The sequence below is a fragment of the Myotis yumanensis genome, unplaced genomic scaffold (genome assembly GCF_028538775.1).
Source record: "Myotis yumanensis isolate MYYU_CA2020_CCGP unplaced genomic scaffold, mMyoYum1.0.hap1 SCAF_3, whole genome shotgun sequence".
NCBI lineage: Eukaryota > Metazoa > Chordata > Mammalia > Chiroptera > Vespertilionidae > Myotis > Myotis yumanensis.
In genome coordinates this window covers 165,244,944-165,266,925 of record NW_027223754.1, presented here as the reverse complement: position 1 = coordinate 165,266,925, position 21,982 = coordinate 165,244,944, and the positions used below count along the sequence as shown (strand labels likewise).

Here is a 21,982-nt window from a genome sequence, read left to right as displayed (position 1 = left end):
AACAAAGAAAAATCAACCAAAAAAATGAGTTCGGGTGTCACCTCTGACACGCGTATCACAGGTTCGCCATCACTGGTCTAAAACCTGAAAAGCTAGAAAGGGCCCTTTGCTGCCACAGCTGTACTGTGTGACCTGCATCAGAATGCCTCTTACCTTCCTCCCCGCCACCCCTCCACCCTGTCCCCCGCCCCCAACTAGGCTTTCCTTGCAATAATGTTAAGCTGTGGCTCAGAAATCAAATCCTACTCAAGCATCATTCAAAAGCCAGTGGTTCATATCCCTTTCTTTCTTCCAGACTCTCAACCTTAAGCTGGAAGCAAAAATGGGCGCCATTCCTGAGAAACAGAATCACTGGATTGCAGGTTCTCTAAGGATAGAGTCACTTCCCAGTTAAGGTTTTATTATGCCTAGTCCCTGGGCTGGGGCTGGCTGGGGGAGTAGAGAAGGAGGGGGAGGGTGGAGGCCCAGTGAGAGATGAGACAGATGGCCTTGTGCTAGGAACAGTGAGGGGGGGACAGTGCTCTTTAGCTGAATGAACTAAGGAAAGTAGTGTCTTAACTGAACAGACAGACAGTTGCCAGAGATGGCCTCCTTAGCCCATCTAGATGTGGAACCTCCATATCTCCATTTCTGCCACTGTTGCCATCACTCTTGAGACTCACTTTGCCTCCCACACAGTGACACTTGGCTTTGACTTGCATGTGATATTTCCTTTTGTTTTTATCCTTTGTGCTTTCATGCTAATCATCAGTATTTCAGTTATTTATTAGTCCATGTCTTTGATTAATTTAAGAGTTCCTCACCACTACTGCGTGCCAGGCACTAATCATGGCCATCTCAGCCTCCTGGCTCCCGAAAGACAGAGACAGCACTTGGGGAATCTTCTCTGTTTGGTGTCCAGGTCAGTGGCCAGGTGGTCATGGACCTGGTTCCAAACATCAGTGGGGAAGATGCAGGTTTCAGCAATGAGGCAGAAGAATTTAAAAATAAACATAGCACTATTTTATTAAAATATACAGTTTGGGGAGTGGAGGAGGAAAGTAGAATTTCTCAAAGTTCTAGGACTACTTAGCAACACCCCTGGTGTTTGTTGAAAAGCACCAGCTGGGAACCTGAATTCGTGACAAGTTGCCATGTGATTGTAGTCACCCTAAAGTTTGGGAATCACTGGCTACGGGATGGAGTGGGGACTGTGATTGTCTCGATCCTTCTGGCTTTTCAGGGTTCCAGGGAGGGACTCGCTTGACTTTTTATGAACAAGTTCAGCAGACTCATTTGAGAGCTCCAGGTGTTCCTTTCTGTGGGTGGCCGAGACACTGAAAGAGTTAGTACAGTTACAGGTCAGGGAGCAGCAGACAAGGCCCGAGAGCTTCCCGGGTCTTCTCTGGGAGACCAGTGCAGGGCTGGGCCCAGACGTGGCCTGCACATGGAGCTGCCTAACACACATTGCTGCCACAACCAGGGGCTCTGCTTCTCTTCTTGTGAGTCTGCCTCTTGTCTCACATCACGGAATACTTCCCTTTTCCCTCCCCTTACACTTCCCTGCTTCTTCCTACCCATCTCCATCGCCATCTACTCTCCTTCCCAGAAACCAAGTGATCAGCCCTCTATCTGTGTGAGTTTGCACTTGCTGCATCTCGGTGCACACATGTGAACCACTGTGAACTTCAGCTGTGCAGGAATAGGCCCTGAGCAAGGAAAGGCAGTCAGAGTGAAGGCTAGGATTCTTCTCCATCTGCAGACAGTGTGTGGTATATACAGACATGTTGCTGTCTTACCTGTCAGAGAGAGCCCAGGGGAGATGCTTGTGAGGCAAAGCAGGAAATGATCTTGAAGGAGGGGTCTAGTGTTTTTTGAGGGACATGGTCTTCCTAGTGTCCCAAATCACAGAGGGAAGATGAAGAGCCCTTCCCCACAGGCTGAGAGGACACCTCAGCAGGCCTGAAATGAGGCAGGCTGTCAATGCCAGGCAGATTAGGAAAATGGAGCAGTCAGCATGAGGTCAGTGGTCCTAGTTATGAAACTAGACAGGGCTGTGAACCGGACAGCACAGCCAGGGAAGCTGGTGAGGTCAGCAGGACCACCAAGATGTGAATGACCTGGAACCACAGCAGGCAGACTTGAGGATTCATGGTGGGCCAGGAGCACATGGCCAAAGAGAAGGTGCACTTTGGGGAGTGGAAGCAGTGTGTGTCCCCAGAGGGGCACACAGAGTACTCACAAAGAAAGTAGCATGACCACTCCCTCCACCCCACCCCCCCAACACACACACACAGGCAGCAGTAGCCTGGGCACCAGCATAGAACTTCTGTTGAAAAGTGGCAGGTCCTCATAGCACAATAACAGGATCCCAAGACAATGTAGGGAGCCCCCACACTGAAAGGTTGAGGACCAGCCTGACACTCAGGTAGGTGGTGCCAACCTGGGATGTGGATAAAGAAGACCAAAGAAGCAGGGCTTTGCCTGTACACCTGGTAGTGAGAGAAAGTGAATAAACTTCTATAGAGTTGGAAAGGGGGGAAGAAAATTGTATTCACCAAAATTCCCCTAGAAAGGGAAAGCTGTCTTTGCTGGGAACAATATTTTGATAAGTGCTTAAGCCTGAAACTGAGATCCCAGGGGAGGCCTGGGTGTGGGTGGGAACAGCTTTGCATGAGACAGGAAGGAGTTTTTGAATTCTGCATATTATACCAAAGAGAGAGGGGGAGAAAAGAGGCTGCTGTTTGGTGTTGTTCACTGTGAATCCCTTTCCACATCACTCCCTAAAATTTTCCAAAAGTTACTAACATCATTAAATGCTTGGGGTCAAATAGAGTATGCACCCTTGATATTTATGTGCACAAATAGGGTGTGCCAAAAATATATACACACACTTTGAGTAATTATAAAGGCAGTGTTTATTAAAATACATTTCATTTTCAAAACTGAGCTATCAGCTGTTAAAGTGTGTATACATTTTTTTGTGTGGCACCCTGCATTTATGTGTGTGAGAACAACAAAGGGGTTGGGAGCCTCCTATTCAAACAGATGCCAAGTAGAGCCCAGACAGTGGCAGGGATGTAGAGGGAGAAGAGAAGAGACTCAGGAGAGACACCACCATGGGGCCACCTTAGGCAAGTTTAGCCAAATCTCAGGGGGGTGGGGCCTCATTTGACTTCTGGATTACTTCATTCTGCCACAGTGTTGTTTTGGTTGTTCTCAATTGTGTGTGCTACATCCAAATTAACTCACAATAACAATCACACACACACACACACACACACACACACACACACACACCTTGGAAACTCTCAGAAGTTGTATCTATGTACTAGGCGGGTTATAATGCTAATGTCCAGTTGGGACTCTCAGGCCCACTTCAGAGTGGAAGCCTAGCCAAGGATCAGCCTTCTTTGATGCTGCCATGCTACCCTGTCTTACCTGAGTCCCTCTCTGGAAGATGGCAGCAGCACCAGCATGTTACAGCTCTTAGTCTGGTTATGTCTAGACTGGCAGACATCAGTGCCCTATCCCTGTCATAGATCTTTTGTTCTTTGTTTGCTTTTTTTAATCCTCACTCGAGAATATGTTTATTGATTTTTAGAGAGAGAGAAAGGGAGAGAGGAGAGAGAGAAACATCGATTGGTTGCCTCCTGTATACACCCTGCACAGGGATCAAACCCACAACCTTTTCTGGTGTGCAGGATGACACCAACCAACTGAGACATCTGGCCAGGGCCCTGTCAAAGATCTTTAATTGGGGCAGGGCCAGGGCCACAGGAAGCAGCTGGGATTGGCTATCTATCTATCTATCTATCTATTTATTTATTTAATTTGCGGGGTCAGGGGAGGGAGGGATGGTCATCTAGAAAGGCTACTTGAGCCCTAGCCAGGTAGCTCAGTTGGTTAGAATGCCATCCCTATTTGCCAAGGTTGTGGGTTCGATTCCCTGTCAGGGCACATACAAGATTCAACCAATGAATGCATAAATAAGTGGAACAATAAATTGATGTCTCTCTCTCTCTCTCTCTCTCTCTCTCTCTCTCTCTCTCTCTCCTCTCTCTCTTCCTTCCTCTCTCTCTAAAATCAATCAATCAATTACAAAAAATGAGAAAGGCTGCCTAAAGAGCCTTAGCTCTTCAATAGTGACATCTTCAAGCCAAGAGAGGCAAAGGAGAGTTGAATCTTCCTAACCAGAAAAGCTGATTGTTGACCTGCTAAATCCTGCCTCCCTCCCCTGAGCTGCTCTTCCCAGGGACAGTCCTTGAAGGCCTTAAGGAAATGACAATGCCAAAGACAGGCCCAGGCCCAAATCTCAGGTTTATCATGTGATTCTTGGTCTCCCTCATCCATCCATTCTGCATCTGACTCTCTTTGAAAACAACCCTCAGTCCTAGGGTGAGATACGGCTCTTGAGCAATTCATGGGCAGCCCAGGAAACAAGTAGAAGGAAAGACTTCTGTAGTGATCTTCTGAGACTCCATGGAGAGTCCCTTGAGAAAACTAGATTGGTATTGGCGTGGGGACCCAAGCTGATGGCTCATGAGGCAGGCAAGCATGGCTCTGTCTGATGTGGCATGATAAACTAGGTCATTGTTAATGTTTGGAAAGGGACGTCTTGGGTCAATGGATAGAGACAGTGTGTACTCTTGCCCCCGCCCTTGATGTGCAGACCTCCCTGAATCCAGATTAACCACCCAGCCTTGCCCCGTACCAGGCCTTGAGGGACATCAAGCTTTTATGGTAGGAGGAATGCACATCCAATGCCAATAGCCGGGGAACATCTGGGCACCCCCCTAGCTGGTCCCAGGACAGGCTGACAGGGGTCTTCTTTACTATTGGGTGACTGGAGGAGGCCACATCAGTCTTCCAAACAGTCTCCATCTGGTTCCTCCGTGGGCTTGGGGTGGAAAGTGTAAAAAAGAGACAAAGAGTTAGACATACAGAGAGAAAGATTGAGAAGCAACAGCTCTCCAGGGCCACAGGCTCAAGACACTTCTTCCCTTCCCAAATAGTTGTCACTTCCCTCCTCGTTACCCTCTCTTCCCCTTAACTCTGTGTCAGTTCCCTGGGGCTTCTTTGGCTGAGGAGTGGCTGGAAGAGGTCCCCATCCTTCTCCCCCCCCCCCCCCCGACCCCCGCAGGCACATGTCCTGGAGCTGCAGCCCTGAACTGGCCATACTAAGGTAGGTGTAGATGTGGGTCTTGTTGGCTGCCCAGAGACTCACAGCATCTCTTTTTGAGCTCAGGGGGTGGGGCGGGGGGGGAGAGGGGCGGGGGTGGGGGGTGGGGGGGGGTCACAAGGTGGGAATGATCAGGCTTGTTTATATTGGATGAACCAATGGCAGGTGCTGGGCCAATGCTCAGGGTAGAAATGGTTGTAAGTTCTCAGCTGTGGGTCCTCGGAATCTTTCTATTGCATAGTTTGAAACATATTTGGTTAGGCTGGTCCCTGAAACCCACACTCCACTCCCACCCCCCACACTTGCCCACCCCCCACCGTTTGAGCCAAAGGCCTGAGCTCAACAGGGCAGCTGAGAAGACAGGTGCCTTGCAATTCATGGGATGAGCTTTGCCAGCCTCCCCAGTCTGGCCACTCCTGCTCCCTGCCTCCCCACCCATCCAGCTGGCTGTGCCCTTGGTTTCCCTGCACCTACCGGGCCATCCGCAGAGGCATACATTTCTGGTTCTTGGATGGAAGATGCTCTGGGGGCTGCTTGCAGAAAGGGCTGCTAGAGTGGACACGCCGGAGTAAGGAGGAGGGCGGCTTGCTTTTCCTTGAATTTGGGGAGGTGACCACAGGGGTGTGCAGATGAATGTTCCACTCCAGCTTGAGCTAGAGAAACCAGCAGAGAGGCATCAGGAGACAGGAATTCATTCCCTGTCTAAGACAGGAGCGGCATTGACTAACTCAGGGCTGAGCAGAGAGGGGTGAGACCCAGGGAAGGCCTCTAAATAGAAGCCCCTGGGACCCCAATGTATCAACTTCCCTAGAAATTACTTGAATTCTTATTTGCTAGATTAGTTCCTGTTATTTCCTTTGCTGTGGAGAATCTGAACAATGGGTAAAACAGTGAGAAAACACACACACACACACACACACACACACACACACACACACACACGAAGCCAGAGCAGCTGGAACTCCTGAGGCACTTGCAGGGTTAGTGACATGGGACCAGGCTGTGCCTGGATGCTCCGGGGAACTTTTCATCCAGCCCCCACCCAGGCACTGGGCAAGGAGCTGGAGGATTCCTCACAGTCACCAAAAGAAGTCATATGGTCCCTTTCCTCTCGACTTTAAAACCAATTTAGTAATTAAGATACTTACAGGACATGATTGGGACCAATATAAGATGCTAGGAAACTGAGTTGGGAGATAACCTCCATGGCCAAAGGTCTTCCAGCTGCCTGCTGCTGGCACTTACACACTGCCTCAGCACACTGCCTCCCCCAGACTGAGGCCACTGCTTTCCGGACTCAGGGGCTTACCTCCTGGCCCAACCCTAGGGGAGATCCCAGCAGGTTTTGAGTCACTGCTATGGGATTCTTCAGTCCCTCCAAGCCCTGGTCTAGCCCCTTGGGGACCATGTCAGCTGCCCCAGTAAGAGGGAAGGAGTAAAAGAAGCTCAAGCCAGCCTTCAGAGAGTAAAGATGGGTCAAACCCAACGGATTGGGACTCAAAATGACTTTAGACTCTCAATAGCAACACCAAAACCTAGAAGACAATGAGCAATGTCTTCAAAATCATGAGGGAAAATGAATTCTAACCTAGACTTCCAAATTAAGGCAAACTGTTGATTCAGAATGAGAGTAGAGCCTGGCTGGCATGGCTCAATAGTTGAGCATTGACCTATGAACCAGGAGGTCATGGTTCCATTCCCAGTCAGGGCATATGCCCAGGTTGTGGGCTCCAGCCCCAGTGTGGGGCATGCAGGAGGCAGCCGATCAATGATTCTCTCTCATCATTGATGTTTCTGTCTCTCTCTCCCTCTCCCTCTTTGAAATCAATAAAAATGTATTTTTTTTTAAAGAATGAGGGCAGATACTAAGTAAAGATGTTTTCAGACAACCAGGGACTCAGTGATTTCACCTGCCAGGCACCCTTGGTCAGGAAGTGATTGGAGGAGGTACTGCAGGAAAGGGAGACCTAGAAAGCAACAGAGCTGTTCCCAGAGAGAAGCAAAGCAAGTCTCCAGCACGTTGGGAAAGACAGTGGTGACCAGGTCTGGAGAATTCACAGGATCAGGGCAGAGAGACCCACAGGGAGGGAGAAACTCAGTGCAGAGTTGGAACTTCGGGGTCCAGCTACCTCACCCACCTCCAGAAGAGTCTTTCTTCTATAGTTCTCTTTGAAAGTCCCACTCTGTTGCCCTCCCCATATATGGAGATTGGAATGTGCCCTTCCTTACACTCAGGCCACCTCCTGCCTTCACCTCTTCCTGGTTCAAAGGTTTTGACCTGTTCTCATATTTATCATCTGCGCTTCTTGCCTCCAGTCACCCCCACATTCCTACTGGCCCATTTCCTGGCCCCATCCCTACTGTCTGTGCTGACCCCAGAGAAGGTCACCAGGCAGGAGACCCACCTTGGGGAACATGGTTGCCATGCTGCTCAGGCACTCTCGGCGCTTCTTCTCCAGGTCCTTCTGCTTGTCCGTCCAGGCCTTCAGGCGCAGGTCCTGCAGGTGGTCGATATTCTCCAGGAAGACGTAGAGACTCTGGGCCTTGTAGGTAGCCCCGGTTTCCCGCATGGCTTGTATGTGGCTGATCACCTCTTGTCTGGAGAGAAAGGGAAGTCATTTAGTGGGTTAAGGGGCCTACTCCCCCCCCCACCCCCAAATCTGTTAATCGGAGATGACTCCACATTTGTAATTCCTGGGAGCAAGAAGAGAAGCAGAAGTTGGGAAGGCAGCGAGTAGAGAAGGGGGAGGCGTTGTCAGGTGAGGAGCCTTGGGGCTGGGCTGGAAATAAGAAAGTAAAGCACATGAGGGAGCATACCAAGTGTGTTATGGACAGTGGTGTGGGGCAGGAAGAGAGAAAGAAAGAAGGAAGTGGGCTTAGAGAAAAAGCCCACTACAGGGAGAATGGTGTGTAAATACCCTACCTCCCACTCCTTCTGGGTTGCTCAAGGCTTCAGGGGGACTTTTTCCAGGTCTGGGGTTTCCCCCCTTCCCCATGTTCCTCCTTACCCCTTGAGTGAGTTTTAGTTGTGCCCACACACCACAGTGGGTGTGGGTGGGTGCTGGGTAGGTGCCAGGGAGAACCTACCGGAGGCTCTGGAAGCATCTGTAGATGATATATTTATGGCACAGGCTCTGCAGCCTGAGCTCGGTCAGTTCCATGGTGGTAGTGGTGAGCTTCAGTGCCTCGCTGTGCAGGGGGTTGGGCAGCCCCTGCTTAGCATTCTCACTCAGGAGCTGCAGGTTTTTCCTCTGGGCCTCCACATCCATGTGGTATTCCTTCTTGTTTAGAGTCACGGAGGATATATGCAAAGGGGTCTGGGTCACCTTTGGGATGGATGTCCCTGTGCCAGGAACAGAGGCTGATTTCCTGATCTTTGTGGGAACCCGATGGGTCCATGATTTCAGGGTTAACTCGGGTGAACTCTTGACCCTCTGATATCCTGGAGCAGGCTTCCAGGTATTAGGGGACCTGGGCAAGTATGGCCTCCTGCCTTGGCCAGCAGATTGGGTTCGGCTTGGGGGAGGGGGCGGTGATGCCTTCTCCAAGTCCCTCCATCGATTGGTGGTCACGAAGATCATCTCCTCATCCTTGCCTGGCTGCTCCAGCTCTCTCCGAGGGCCCCCTTCCCCCTTTTCCAGCTGGACCAATCTCTCCTGCTGCTCCTTTGCCGCATCCTGCACCGCCCACTGCCGCAGCTTCTCCTCGTGCTCCTGCTCCAGCAGGGCCCACTTCTGCTGCCGCTGCAGCCATAGCTCCTCCTGCTCCAGCCACTGCTGCCTCCGCCTCTCCCAGCTGAGTTCCTCTTCCCAGTGCTCCCCCTTGCTCTCCAAGGCCACCGTCCTAGAGCTCTCTAGAGAAAGCTGCTCCCTAACATGGGACTTAATTTGGAGTCCTTCTTTCTCCTGGGCTGCTTCCTGGAAGAAGTCCTTCTGGTCTTTGACTTTGTGGTCTGGGCTCTCTGCCAACATTATTTCCCATTTCTTGTGATCCACTGAGGATGGAAACACAGGCTGAAGACTTTCAGCATCCCTGCTGCTGTATGCATCTGCAATCCTCGAGTGCACAGTCATGAGGGAAAGTGGCTGACATGTTAAAGACCTAGTACCACTTTCCCCAGCACTGGCCCTGGGACTTGGGGAAAGTGGTGAAAATAACGGCTCCTCCATGGCTGATTCTTTCTTTGGGAGAGCCTCTTTCTCAAGTGGGCCCAGAGTGTCAGCTTGACCTCTAGCAAACTGAGCCTTCTTCAGCTGAAACTCTAAGTCATGCTTTATCAGGAGAAGGTCATGGCACTTTCCGCCTAGAGTTTCTACCTGCCTTAATAGAGCATCCCTCTTATTCTCAAGGATTTGGAGGGAGTTCTGGAAGTCCAGCCTCTGGCTGCTGAGTTCTTTGGTCATCTCTATTTTCAGTTGCCTGTATTTGGTCTCCAGGCTCCTGTTCTCATTGTCCTGGAGGATCAAGGCCCTGTTGAGGTTCTCCACCACAGCAGACATGTACCTGATGGCCCTGACTTCTCCCTGGTTGAACATGGTGGAGTCCAGGAGCTCCTGCAGCATGGACCTCACCTCAGAAACCTTCGCACAGGTAGTATTGTTGTCCTGGAGCATCTGTTCTGGGCTCAGTGGCTGAGGGCAGGATGTCGATTTTTGTAGGTTTTGTTTCTGCCAGCCTTGCCAGAATGTATGTTTGGACACTAGAAGAAGTAGAGAACAAAGGCAAAAAGCTCCCATGGGTCCCAAGGATTACAGTGCTTCTCCAGATGCTGCGTGGTCAAATTCCCATCTAACCCTCCTAGATCTTTGGCAAGAAAGGAGCTGGGGTTATGTGTGAGGCCAGGGGAGATATTGTTAGGAGAGATCTCTGCTGGGCTCAGAACTTGCCGAAGGCTTACCTGTCAGGGCCTGCCTACTGCATAGCATTTGCAGGACCCAGAGGGGCCTGGAAATATTCAATCCAGTTCAAGTCAATTCAAAGTACTCCTGGTCCTCCATATTTTGCTGGAGTAAAGTTATTATTCCTTCTTTTTTTCTTTTTTTAATCCTCACCCAAGGATACTTTCCCATTGATTTTTAGAGAGAGTGGGAGGGTGAGAGAGAGAACATCTATGTGAGAGAGGCCCATCTATTGGTTACCTCCCACATGCACCACAATCAGGTTGAGTCTTCAACCAAGATATGTGCGCTTGACCGGAATCGAACCTGGGGACCCTTCAATCCATGGGCTGATGCTCTATCTACTGAGCCAAACTGGCCAGGGCTATTTTTCTAATCATGTTACTTCCATCCTCAATACCTAGTTTGCCAACTATCCAAACTCTGGAAGCCTACCTGGCTCTTAGACTCCCTTTATTTCCCTTTCTTGTTATCACTGAACTGTGTTTGTAGAAAATTGATCACATGGTCCTATAACTGTTCACATGTTTGTTTGTTTTAATGACTAGTGTCTTTTTCCACTGGGGGGTTACAAACTCCTTTGATAAAAGCAGAAGACCTTCTCCCCAGGAAAACATACATAAATACAGATTGTGTACCCTTTGTTTAAACCCATTCATAGACGTTAGCTTCTCAGGGCTGGGTGATGGTCATTGTTGTATCCCCTTGGATCTACCATGTTTAGGGCTGCTGGAGTGATTATCTTACAGCATTCATTCATTTGCTGATTCAATGAATATATTGGCATAAAAACAAATTGTCTAATTTTGGATAAAGGCTAAAGGAAACATGAAAATTAAATGACATTGAAATCAAGCTAGCATCAAGCTAATACTGTCAGAGAGCTCATAAGGCCTATTGGTTCAGAGCTTGGATTCTGGAATCAGATAACTTGGTCTTGAATCCCCTCCTTACCACTTGCTTTATGTAAGTTTCCTAACTTCTCAGTGCCTCCATTTCTAAAAAATGGGAATAATCATAACATGTAATTCATATTATTTAACTTAAAGCATGGTTAGTGCCAAGCATAGTACCAGGTACCTAGTAAGTACTCAATAACTAATCCCTGAAAAGAACTGAATAAGACACAGTCTTTGCCCTCTAGGGGTTTATCATCTGGCAAGAAAATAAGTCAAGTATACAAATAACTATATTTGGAGGAAGAATATGGTAAAGATTGTAGGAGAGATTGTCTCCTCATCTATCTTTCCCTGCTTCCTTCCTCCCCCAACCATGGACCTTGCTTGATAAGGAACCTGGCCTTGAGAGTCAATGGTAAATGCTAATATTAGCTGTTGTTTATTAAGCCCTGAGCACGTCTAAGTGTAGCGCCAGATGTCTGTACAAGAGGAACCCACAAGTGGGCAGTGTCCTCCTTGTTTTGTATATGAGGAAAGTGAGGTTCAGAAAGATGAAGTAACTTGCCCAAAGTCACACAGCCAGACATTGGCACATGGGATTCAACATCAGGCCTATCTGACTGTGAAGACTATACTTTTGAGTAAGATTCAGAAACCAGAAAACCAAAGTGTGGGGCCAGGTTTTGCCACAAGCTTTCTTTGTGGTCCCTTCTCTTCTTTGAGCTTCAGTGTTCTCATCTACAGAATGTAGGAGTTAGATCATCTCAGGCCCCTTCTAGTGCTGGTAGGAGTATAATTTCAAGGTTGAACCTTGTTGTTGAGTGACCACTTCTGGAACAGCCACAATTTGAGAAGGTTCTGGAACCTCTGGCTGAGTCTCACCAGACTTTTGCCTTGAAGGCTGGGTTTGCAGTAAGAAAAGGATGTGCCTCAGGCTCTAGCTACAAACTCCAGCCTTTCTGGCCTTCTAGCCTTGTTCCCCAGAACTTGCATGAGGCCACAGCTCCAAGGAGCACCAATAGGTGATGGCTCCACGTCACTCCTTCCTCCAGCCCTGAACTCAGAACTGCTAAGCGCTCAGCTTGGGTTTCAGATCCCAACCTCTCACCACTGCCCATCCATCTCAGATAAAGCTTTTGTTTTATCTGAAAAAAATAAAAACACACCCATGGACCCTGGTGTGGGACTTCTCTCCTGAGATGGCATCCACCCCAACCAGCCCCTCTCCTCTTGGAACCTACTTTGTGCCCTTTTCTTTTGTCCTTCAATGAGAGTGGAGCAAAGGGAAATGAGAGATTCGATGCCTCCTTTGGTGGTGATGAGGGAGAGAGGTAACAATTTTTCCATCACCTCAATCCATTCGTCCAGGCCTTCCTCTTCCTTCTCACTCTGCCTGTTACTGATCTCATAGGTTAGACTGTCACCTGGAGAGGAAGCGGAAGATTTAGGCTGAGGATAATCTGTCTTCTAGGGAGCCCCAAGCAGCCCTATTGCACAGGGGTGACAACAGCAGCTTTGAGGTCAAGTTGGTTTCACCTTTTACTAGCTATGTGATGTTTGGCGTGTCACTTAGTCCCCTGAGCCTCAGTATCCTTGCCTGTAAAAAGACTGGGTGGAGATTAAATAAGACAATACATGTGAAATGATCAATGTGAGGTCTGCCATGTAGAAAATATGTAATAGACATTAAACAGCATTGGTGTATTATAAGGCCAGGGATGTGTCTGCCTTGTTATTGCTCTATTTCCATATTGTCTAGTCCAGGATTTGGACAATTAAGTGAATTAACTGGAGTCAACAGCCCTGCTTAGTTCTTGGAGGCAGCAGAAGAACACATGCCTAGTTGTGGGCTTGATCCCAGTGTGGGGCATTCAGGAGGCAGCCGAGCAATGATTCTCTCTCCTCATTGATGTTCTCTCTCTCTCTCTCTCTCTCTCTCTCTCTCTCTCTCTCTCCCTCCCCCCCCCTCCTCCTCTCCCTGTCCCCATCCCCCTCCCCCTCCCCTTCCCCTTCCCCCTCTCTCCCTCTCTCCCTCCCTCCCTCCCTCCCTCTCTGAAATCAATAAAAATGTATTTTTTAAAAATAGTCTCAATAAATAGGGGGAGCACAGAGGATTTTAGGGAAGTGAAACTATTCTATATGATACTCTAATGGTGGATGCAAGTCACTTTTTGTCCAAACCCCAAAAATGTACACCAAGAGTAAACCATAAAGTAAACTATGGACTTTAGTTGACAATGATATATCACTGTAGCTTCATCTACTGTAAAATATTTACTGCTCTGGTGAGGAATGTTGATAATGGGGAGTGAGGAAGAGCAAGAGGTATTTTGGAAATCTCTGTACCTTCCCTTCAGTTTTGCTATGAACCTAAAACTGCTCTAAAAAATAAATCTTATTTTTTTTAAATCTCAAAAAAATTTCAATACAGTTGCAAAATACACAATCAACAAAGATCAGTTGCATTTCTATATACTAACAATGAACTATCTGAAAAAGCAATAAAGAAAACAATCCCACTTACAGTACCATCAAAAACAAATACTTGGGAATAAATTTAACCAAGAAGTGAAGGATCTCTACACTGGAAACTATAAGACACTGATGAAAGAAATTGAAGAAGACATATATAAATGGAAAGATACCCCATGTTCATGAATTGGAAAAATTGATATTATTAAAAATGTCCACACTACTCCAAACCATCTGTAGATTCAATGCAATATGAATGTCATTTTTTGTAGAAGTAGAAAAAACAATTCTAAAATTTACATAGAACCACAAAAGCCCCCAAGTAGCCAAAGCTATCATGAGAAAGAAAAACAAAACATCAGCCCTGGGTAGTGTGGCTCAGTTGGATGGATGTCATCCCATGCACCGGAGGGTTGCCAGTTTGATTCCCAGTTAGGACATATGCCTGGGTTGTGGGCTTGATCCCCAGTGAGGGGAGCATACAGGAGACAGTTGATCGATGTTACACTCTCACATTGATGTTTCTCTCTCCCTCTCCCTTCCTCTCTCTCTAAAAATCAATAAAAATATTTTTAAAAGGAAAAACAAAACATCACACTACCTGATTTCAAACTATATTACAAAGTTATAGTAATCAAAACAGTATGGTATTGGCATAAAGACAGACACACAGACCAATGGAATAAGAACTAAGAGCCCATAAATAAACCCATGCATATACGATCAACTAACATTTGACAAGGGAGCCAAGAATACACAGTGGTAGAGGACAGTCTCATTAATAAGTGGTATTGGTAAACCTAGATATTCACATACAAAAGAATGAAATTGGACCCCTATCATACCACTCACAAAAATTAACTTTAGAGTTTACTGCCGAACTGCGGGCGGGCACCACGGCGGCCTACGAGCCGGTCCAAAAGGGGCCCTTGAAGCTGAAAGGCATCGCAGAGCTCGGCGTGACCAAGCGGAAGAAGAAAAAGAAGGACAAAGACAAAGCGAAACCCCTGGAACCCATGGGAACGAGCAAGAAGAACGAGGAGGAGAGGCGGCGCGGCCTGGACAAGCGGACCCCGGCCCAGGCGGCCTTCGAGAAGATGCAGGAAAAGCGGCAAATGGAAAGGATCCTGAAGAAAGCCTCCAAACCCCACAAGCAAAGAGTGGAGGACTTCAACAGACACCTGGATACACTCACAGAGCACTATGACATTCCCAAAGTCAGCTGGACGAAGTAGTCTTCCCACCCAGAGTATGGGTGGCACTGAGGGGAACAGCAGGCCAGGTTGGGGTTATGTGTGGTGCCTGTGGTATTTTCTAGAAACACTCTACACACACCCTGCGTCTTCTGCTGAGACAGTGCTTTTCAAAGCAGTGTGCCCTCATTCTGGAACTTGATTAAAGTAAGACTATCCTTTTACTCTATTTTAGTTTCTCAGTAGCACATTGACGATGAAGCTTTTTAGTTCGGACTGGAAATTATTGAGAGTTTATTCAGAGGTTAAGTGGAAGTGTTTTTACACCCAAGTTGCATCTAACTCGTGTTGACAGTCCACCAGCTGTCTCTGCCTGGAGGAAACTGCCCCCAGAGGAGAAGGAGCTGCAGGTGCAGACCCTCACGGGGCCCTGCATGTGCTGCCCTTCCACGTTCCCTCTAGCTGGGGCTTATGCGGTTCCATCCAGGGCCCGGGGAGGCCATTCGCCTGTGGCCTTCAGACTGCCTCAGCCCAGCTGGCCAGGGAGAATAACCGCCCAAGGCAAGGATGGAATGAACGCCTTGCCCCTTTCTGAGCTGAGCTAGTGGCTGGCATGCAGCCTGTTCCCCCAATGCCCCTATTCCAAACTTGTCAGGTGGGTGTTGCCATGGTAGACATTGCCAGTCAAGTACCACGTTCTTTGTAATGGAACCCAGACACTGCCTCCTGCCTCACTACCTTCACCGCTGAGCTCCAGGCACAGTGTTTGTTCAGAGTTGGCACATTCATGGAACCTGTTTGGCATTCCCGGCCTAAGGACGCCTCAGGGTAATGGGGACCAGGGCAGTGACCCACACAGACAGACATGGGAGGACCCAGGTTCCAGTGCTGCAGAGCCAGTGTCTTTGAGGGCCTGCATGTCCCCCCTGCATGAGGATCGGACTGCATATGCTACTGGAAGAATATGGTCTCTATTGACATACATCTGAAAAAACAACAAATTCAGAAGAAAAAAATCTAAGTGTTGGGTTTGGGGCTGTCATATGTGAACTGCAGAATAAAGCAAAACCAGTTATGAAAAAAAAATTAACTTTAATGGATTAGAGATTTAAATATAAAACCTGAAACCATAAAACTCCTAGAGGAAAACAGGAGAAAAGCTTCTTGATATTAGTATTGGCAATGATATTTTGGATATGACACCAACAGCAAAGGTAACAGAAACCAAAATAAACAAGTGGGACTACATCAAACTAAAAAGTTTCTACAGTAAAAGAAATGATCAACAAAATAAAAAGGCAACCTACATGATGGAAGAAAATATTTGCAAACCATATGTCTGATAAGGAGTTAATACCCCAAATATATAAGGCACTCATACAACTCAATAACAAAAAAATGATCCAATTTAAAAATGGGCAAAGGAGCCCGGCTGGCATGGCTTCATGGTTAAACATTGACCTATGAACCAGGAGGTCACGGTTCAATTTCCGGTCAGGGCACATGCCCGGGTTGCCAGCTTGATCCCCAGTGTGGGATGTGCAGGAGGCAGCTGATCAATGATTTTCGGCAGTTTGGTCAATTTGCATATTTGGGTTTTATTAGCCTATATAATAAAAGGGTAATATGTAAATTGACCCTAACGGCGGAATGACCAGAACAAGGGCTCAACCAGTCACTATAAGGTGCACTGACCACCTCTAGGTCCCTCCCCCGAGCCGGCAGGCTCTGATTGCCTGATGGCCAATGGGGAACTGGGGGTGGGTGGCAGCAGGGGGCGGGGCTGGCTGCAGGCCAGGCCTAGGGGTCCGTACCAGCGCATGAATGTCATGTGCCGGGCCTCTAGTATAGGATAAGGAAATCCCGCCATTTGCCACAACATGGATGGACCTTGAGGGTATTAGGCTAAGTAAAATAAATCAGACAGAGAAAGGCAATGCTGTATGATCTCACTATGTGTGAAATCTAAAAAAGTTGAACTCATAGAAATAGAGTAAATTGGTGGTTACCAGGGACTGGGAAGTTGGTATAAATGGGAAGATGTTGGTCAAAGGGGTACAAACTTTCAATCATAAGATAAATAAGTTCTGGTGGTCTAATGTACAGCATGGTGACTATAGTTAACAATACTGTATTGTATACTTGAAATTTGCCAAGAAAGTATATCTTAGCCCAGCCAGTGTAGCTTAATGGTTGAGTATTGACCTATGAACTAGGACAGTGATGGCGAACTTATGACACACGTGTCAGAGGTGACAGGTGAACTCATTTTTTGGTTGATTTTTCTTTGTTAAATGGCATTTAAATATATAAAATAAATATCAAAAATATAAATCTTTGTTTTACTATGGTTGCAAATATCAGAAAATTTCTATATGTGACACAGCACCAGAGTTAAGTTAGGGTTTTTCAAAATGCTGACACGCTGAGCTCAAAAGGTTCGCCATCCCTGAACTAGGATGACACAGTTCAATTTCCAGTCAGGGTATGTGCCTGGTTGTGGGCACAATCTCCGGGGGGTGGGGGGCATGCAGGAGGCAGCTGGTCAATGATTCTCTCTCATCATTGATGTTTCTATCTCTCTCCCTCTCCCTTCTGCTCTGAAATAAAAATATATTTTTTAAAAATAAAGTAGATCTTAAATGTTCTCACCACATAAAAAAAGGGTAACTATGTGTGATGATGAATGTGTTAAGTAACTTTATTGTCATTTCACAACATATACGTATATCACTGTACACTTTAAATTTACACAATGTTACTTGTCAATTAAACCTCAATGAAGGTGGAACATTTTTAAATAAAATAGCTAGGATGAGTAAAAATTTAGTTTCCATCTTGCTAAAAATGAGATAACATAATGGACCTGTGACATAGGCTTCATCACATATGGCAGCTCGTGTTACATTTGTGACAATGACATGTTTGCCACTTTGGGGAATGAAGGTGATGTGTTGTGACATGAGTAGGAGAATGTTTTGCTGGAAAGGCACCACGAGACATCTTTAGCTCCCTCCGCACCACCACCCTGCACTCCCCTCCCAGAGAATGTGGACCAACGGTGGCAAAAGCAAGAGCCTGAGCCAGATGGCAGGCACCGGCCTCCAAACTCACCCCAGTCACCCAGCCAGTGGAGAATTTCATATAAGTGCTTCTCTTTAGTCTTCGCATCTTTAGAGAAGGAGGCAATTTTTTCCAACAAGATGAATCTTTTCTTGCCCCTTTGCTGTATCTGGCGAGATTTTGCTTTTTCTTTTAAATCATATCCCAGTTCTTCCTGGAAGCGGTTGATGACACAATTGACATTGTCCAAGATTTCGGCGAGCTGGGAAGAGATATCCTATATGGGAGACAGAAGATTGTAGTGTTTAGAGTTGTGAACTCTGGAGCCAGATGCCATGTTCTAGCAGCGTGCTCTTAGGCGTCATTTAACCTCTTGGGGACTCTGGGTTGTGTGTGTGTGTGTGTGTGTGTGTGTGTGGACTCTGGTGTGTGTGTGTGTATGTGTGTGTGTGTGTGTGTGTTGTGGGGTTTTTTGTTTTGGTTTTTGTAAAGTGGAGATCATTATAGTACCTATGTCACAGGGTTTTTGTAAATATTAAATGAATTTGTAAAGCCCTTAAGACAGTGTCTGGCACATAAAATAAGTAGCTCTTACTACTGTAATTTTGATTATTAAGACCAGGTCAGGGAGAGAATACTAAAAATCCACAGCAAACATTTCTTCAGAATTTCAGAATTTGCTGGGGATGCCTGGACGGCTCTCCTCACAGAGGTAACAGAGTGGAGACGTTAGGCCACAAGAAACTCAGGATCAGAGGCTCCCATAAAAAATGCACTAGAGGCTCATGAGAAGGGTGATTCCATCCTTTGGCCATTTTACTATGAGCTTCCAGGACTCAGCATGGGGGATTCTGACAGGTCGCCAAGAACAGACCCAATCATGAATCCTGGGCCCATCTTCTTGCCTTGTTAGGACCCACCCTCTGCATCTCGGGGCCATCCTGGGGTTTCCACTGGCTATTCTCTTCTTGGGCCCTGCCCCGCCTCAAGGGGATGGTTTGACTCAGGCCTGCCCTTGCACAGGCCAAGTCTAGGAGGTGGATACTCTGCATTTATCTGTCTGCAAAGCCAGATTGTCGAGGGTCCCAGGATCCCTGAGGCCCAGACCTGGAATCTTGCCAACTCTGAGATCAGTCCCCAACTGCCACATCAGACCGCAGTGGAAGGAGTACTCCCTCGTCTCCGCAGTTACCTCCTGAACCCGACTTAGCTGGGCCGCCTCAATCCTCGAGATGATGGCTTTCACTGATGCAGGAGTCACCAACTGTGGGGACTTGTCCTTCTCCATTTTGGACCACTTTGTCAGTAACCAAGGCGTCCTGTGTCTCCAGTACCGAAGCCTGGACACGTGATGTTGGCTGCTCTGGGGCAGCTCCTGAGTATCCTATGCCTAGCAACAGCTTCTGGTAACTGCCAGACAGCAGGTTCCAACTGACCTTCTTTTCTCCAGTGACATCATCAGTTTGATTGGAAGAATGACTCCCTGTCATCTATCTTGTAGCTTTACCTAATATATATTACTAGCTTTACCTAATATATATTAACTTCACCTATTGCTTTATATATTTTTATTGATTTCAGAGAGGAAAAGAGAGTGAGAGATAGAAACATCAATGATGAGAAAGAATCATTGATTGGCTGCACGCCCCACACTGGGGATCAAGCCTGCAACCCGGGCATATGCCCTGACCAGGAATCGAACCATGACCTCCTGGTTCATAGATCGATGCTGAACCACTGACCCACGCTGGCCATGCCACCTGTTGCTTTAAAAAAAAAATCATTAAATGTTTTGCTCCCAAACTAATGGCTAAAAATAGGAAAAAGCAATTAGGAAAAGTTCTTTTCCCAAAGAGAACTTTTAAAAAATTACAGCCAATCAGTAACTAATGGGTTAAGATTGTTTTTCTTGAAATATTAATGTTTAATGCATGTAACATTATTATATTTAAAATCGTTTTTCTTGCAGTAAAACAAACAAAATAACTAATGGGAATGTTTATATTTGCACCAGGGATCAGGGCTTAATTAGCACTTTCACTTACTGAAGGTGATTATTACTGCAAGAGGCCTTTTTAAAACAAATGGTTAAGCTCTGGCTGGAGTGGCTCAGTTGGGTGAGCATTGTCTCATACACCAAAAGGTCACCTGTTCGATTCCTGGCCAAGGCATATGCCCAGGTTGCGGTTTTGGTTCTGTTTCTCTCCCTCTCCCTTATCTTTCTCTAAAATAAATTTAAAAATTGATATGTCATTTAAAAACAACAATTTTTTAAAAAGATAAAAACAAAATAACAAAAAACAAAAAATAAAAAACAAATAAAACAACAACAAATGGTTAAAATGGACATTGTAGTATGCCCAGGACCTAGAACTGTGCCTGGCACATAGTAGGCACTTAATATACACTTGTTGAATGAATGAATATATAAGTACATATACATGCAAATTATTCTTCCATACTACTGAAAAGTATTCCCATTTAAGAAATAAGTCATTAAAGTAAATTCAGTTCTTAGCAGTGTTCTTAGCAATGCCATAGCCACTTAATAACTTGTCATTCAACAATCACCTCTCTTTGACACACTATCATTCATTCACTTACTCAGTTACTTCTTTTTTTTTCTTTTCCTGTTTTTTAAAATATATTTTTACTAGAGGCCCGGTGCACAAAAATTTATGCACTGGGCGGGGGGGGGGGGGGGGGGGGGGTCCCTCAGCCCAGCCTGCACCTTCTCACAGTCCAGGATCCCTCGGGGGATGTCCACCTGCCAGCTTAGGCCAGCTCCCTGGGGGATTGGGTCTAAGCTGGCAGTCAGACATCCCTCTGGCAGCACAGGAGTTCTCCTAAGCCATTAGACAGACATCCTTACAGCTGCTGCGGAGGAGAGAGAGGCTCCCGCCACCGCCGCTGTGCTGGCCAGCCATGAGCTGGCTTCTGGCTGAGTAGTGCTCCCCCTGTGGAAGCGCACTGACCACCAGGGGGCAGCTCCTGCGTTGAGCGTCTGCCCCCTGATCGTCAGTGCACATCATAGTGACCAGTTGTTCCCAGTCTGCCGTTAGGGTCAATTTGCATATTACCCTTTTATTATATAGGAAGGAGGACTAGTAGGCCTGCGCATGAATCTGTGCCAGTAGCTCATTGCCGCCCTCCTGTAGTTCCCTCTGCCCCTCCCTCATAGCTTGCTGCCCTGCCCCCTCTTGTAGCTCTCTGCCACCCGCTTGTAGCCAGTAGCTCACTGCCGCCCTCCTGTAGCTCCCTCAGCCCCCCTGCCCGCCCCCATAGCTTGCTGCCCTGTCCCCTCCTGTAGCTCTCCACTGCCCACTTATAGCTCCCTGCCCCACCCTCCTGCTGATCCGTGATCAGATCGTTAAGCAGTCAGTCGTTATGTAACGACCATTTGCATATTACATCTTTATCATATAGGATTGTTTTCAGAGAGGAAGGAAGAGGGAGAGAGAGAAAAACAGTTACTTCTTTGTTATTTATTTTTTAATATACATTTTTATTGTTGGTAGTGTTACAGATATCTCCCATTTCCTCCCCTTACCCCCCTCCTCCCAGCCCCTACCCACCTCCCCAAAGTTACTTCTTTCATTGACTCATTCACTTAACAACACTTACTGGTATCATTCTATGTGTCAGGCACAGGGCTAGGTGCTGGAAATGTAGAAACAAATGAGATCTGTCTCTGAGCTACTCATACCTTGGTTTATGGTACCTGTCTATATGTCTGTCACTGGATAATCTTTTAATCCTTAAAATTTCAGAGCATGTTGTAGTTTATGAATAACTTATTCATCTTACAAACATGTGCTAGGCAACTATAGCTCAGAGGAGTAAGGAGATTTACCTAAAGTTACAGAGCTGGGAGGGACAGTCAGGACTTCAACCTGGTTTCCCAACTCCCAATCCAGGGTCCTTTTCTTCCCCCCCGCTCCCTTTCCGACTCCCTTCTTTTCTTCTTCCTTTTAAACCCAACATACTGATAATTAAATTACATATAAATGACCTAAACATCCAATTAAAAAATAAATATTGTAAGATTCAATTAAAACCCAAGACTCAACTATCTGCTGTCTATAAGAAACGCACTTTAAATAAAAAGATACTTATGGCCCCGCCAATGTAGCTCAGTAGTTGAGTGTCAACCTATGAACCAGGAGGTCATGGTTAGATTTCTGGGCAGGGCACATGCCCTGGTTGTGGGCTCTATCCCCAGCAGAGGGTGTGCAGGAGACAGCCGATCAATGATTCTCTCTCATCATTGACGTTTCTATCTCTCTCTCCTTCTCC

General features: G+C 46.9%; 2 protein-coding genes across 2 annotated transcripts; one reads left to right on the top strand and one right to left on the bottom strand.

The window, feature by feature from the left end:
• Window positions 1-1,171: 1,171 nt before the first annotated feature.
• FAM186B (family with sequence similarity 186 member B) lies at window positions 1,172-18,974 on the bottom strand. The gene is made up of 8 exons (XM_070407771.1): window positions 18,879-18,974; window positions 17,738-17,963; window positions 12,200-12,382; window positions 8,249-9,860; window positions 7,567-7,759; window positions 5,636-5,814; window positions 4,694-4,879; window positions 1,172-1,316 (listed from the first exon to the last, which is right to left on the bottom strand). The coding sequence occupies exons 1-8, from the start codon at window positions 18,972-18,974 to the stop codon at window positions 1,172-1,174; spliced, it is 2,820 nt and encodes a 939-aa protein (XP_070263872.1).
• Window positions 13,147-14,703, top strand: LOC139005320 (protein FAM32A-like). The gene is made up of 2 exons (XM_070407604.1): window positions 13,147-13,159; window positions 14,298-14,703. Exons 1-2 carry the CDS (start codon window positions 13,147-13,149, stop codon window positions 14,663-14,665), a joined length of 381 nt encoding a protein of 126 aa, XP_070263705.1. The 3' UTR covers window positions 14,666-14,703.
• Window positions 18,975-21,982: the final 3,008 nt, after the last annotated feature.

Bases quoted from the DNA above. Each gene is read 5' to 3' on its own strand.
- FAM186B (XM_070407771.1), bottom strand. From the start codon at position 18,974: ATGGAGAAGGACAAGTCCCCACAGTTGGTGACTCCTGCATCAGTGAAA. The intron at 17,964-18,878 runs GTAACTGCGGAG...TCTCCCATATAG, and splicing joins AGCTAAGTCGGGTTCAGGAG to GATATCTCTTCCCAGCTCGC. The intron at 12,383-17,737 runs GTGAGTTTGGAG...CTTCCTCTCCAG, and splicing joins CCACTGGCTGGGTGACTGGG to GTGACAGTCTAACCTATGAG.